At 36.2% G+C, this 1,589-nt stretch overlaps 1 protein-coding gene across 1 annotated transcript in view; it reads right to left on the reverse strand.

Annotated features, from left to right (window-relative positions):
* The window catches only part of slc6a16a (solute carrier family 6 member 16a), an 18,471-nt gene extending 17,821 nt beyond the window's left edge, over nt 1-650 (reverse strand). Inside the window, exon 1 of the mRNA XM_014023270.1 lies at nt 435-650. Within this exon, the coding sequence (XP_013878724.1) occupies nt 435-437 (3 nt within the window). The 5' untranslated portion in view covers nt 438-650. The remainder of the gene's footprint in view (nt 1-434) is intronic.
* Between the last annotated feature and the right edge of the window lie 939 nt (nt 651-1,589).

Below are 1,589 nucleotides of genomic sequence, written 5' to 3' on the forward strand. Positions count from 1 at the left end.
CAGTACCACTGATTTACCCATATGAGCAGCAAAAAGACGTTTTAGACCACATTTTACATATTTGAACAAATACACACAAAAACATCAAAATTAGCACAGAAACAGTACTATATAACATTTTAGACACATTCTAGACAGTTTATCAGCTAAAAAAAAGTTAATTTTGGGGTAAGTTACTCTTTAAATCTAGGTGAAGTGTCAGCTTGAGCAGAGAGTTTTTTATTTATTTATGGTGCAAAGAAGTTATGAATTCCTGTATTTGATTTGCAGTCCTGCAGAAATAGTCAGTGAAAACCACAGAACTAAGTCAAGTCAAATGACAATAAATTCYACAGGCTGTTTTTAGTTTACAAAGAAAAGAAGTTGAATGAGTTTAAACAGGGGGGAGAGGGCTTTAAAGCCACGTTAATAACAAGGCAGTGTTGTGGACATACCATGTGWGTCCCTGAGGAGTAGGGTTTCCAGGAGTCCTGCTGCTGGTGTTGGTTTCTCGGYTCGTCCTTCCACTAATCTACAGCTTTCCTTTGGTATGTGTGTAGTTTTGTAGTATTTCATGTGGCTGACTGGAGGACTCACGTTGCTCCAGCAGGCAGATCTGACAGCTTCAGTGTAGTTTTTTTACTTGAGTTGGAACAAAACACAAGAAGAACCGCAGGAGAGGAGAGGTCTCAGCAGCTGAGCCAATAAAGACTGAGGGGCTGAACCAGAGCTGAACTACAAAAAATAAATAAATAAATAAATAAATAAACCGGGCCAGTGGGGCAGGGAAACACGTTTACATTTATACTCTAAGTTACATCTTAATGTTTTGTTTCTGTTCTTGTTTAAAGCTTGAAAATATTTCTCTGCTCTGTAAATTAATTCAGATTAAGCAGATTTTTACACATGTGGTCCACTGAACGCATTCTGGTGTCAGCCCTGTATGGCAAGCCCATGTGTCATTTAATAGACTACAGGCTACATTCACACTACAGGCAAAAGTAACACAAATTCTATTTTTTTTTTTTTACATTTTCCTCCCCATATGCTGGATTTTTTATGACAGTGAATGTAACATCTCCAACCTAGTTTGAATTCTTTATTTTTTTATGTTTTTCAAATCATCTGCAGTCTGTCATGTCACATTTGATAATATTTTAAAGTCATTTAGGTGGGGGTATACAGACTGATCCAAATATTGATGTGATTAATACTAACTTCATATAGCTCAGAGCTCTGAATGTCTTCAGCTACTGAACAGAAGTCGTTGCTTCAATATGACATTTGATTCTAATTGTGGTACACCAACATGGTGGATTGTATTGATACTAGCAGGATGAGATATATACCTTGTTTCTACTTTCAGTTGTTCCTGGTGTAGAAGTGTGATTCTGCACCTGAGTAGCTGGAAGCRGTAAGATCAAATGTAAATAATGGACAAAATGAGTCCCTGATATATGCTCTCAAGACAAATGCTCACATCCTTAATGAAAAAAACAAAACAAAACAACAACAACAAAAGCTCACAAACTTTGGAGTTTTATTAGCCACACGTTCTTTCATAGAAAAAGCACATAATATTTACATTACAAAGTATTATAATACATCAA

This window comes from Austrofundulus limnaeus, unplaced genomic scaffold, assembly GCF_001266775.1.
Source record: "Austrofundulus limnaeus strain Quisiro unplaced genomic scaffold, Austrofundulus_limnaeus-1.0 Scaffold361, whole genome shotgun sequence".
Taxonomy (NCBI): domain Eukaryota; kingdom Metazoa; phylum Chordata; class Actinopteri; order Cyprinodontiformes; family Rivulidae; genus Austrofundulus; species Austrofundulus limnaeus.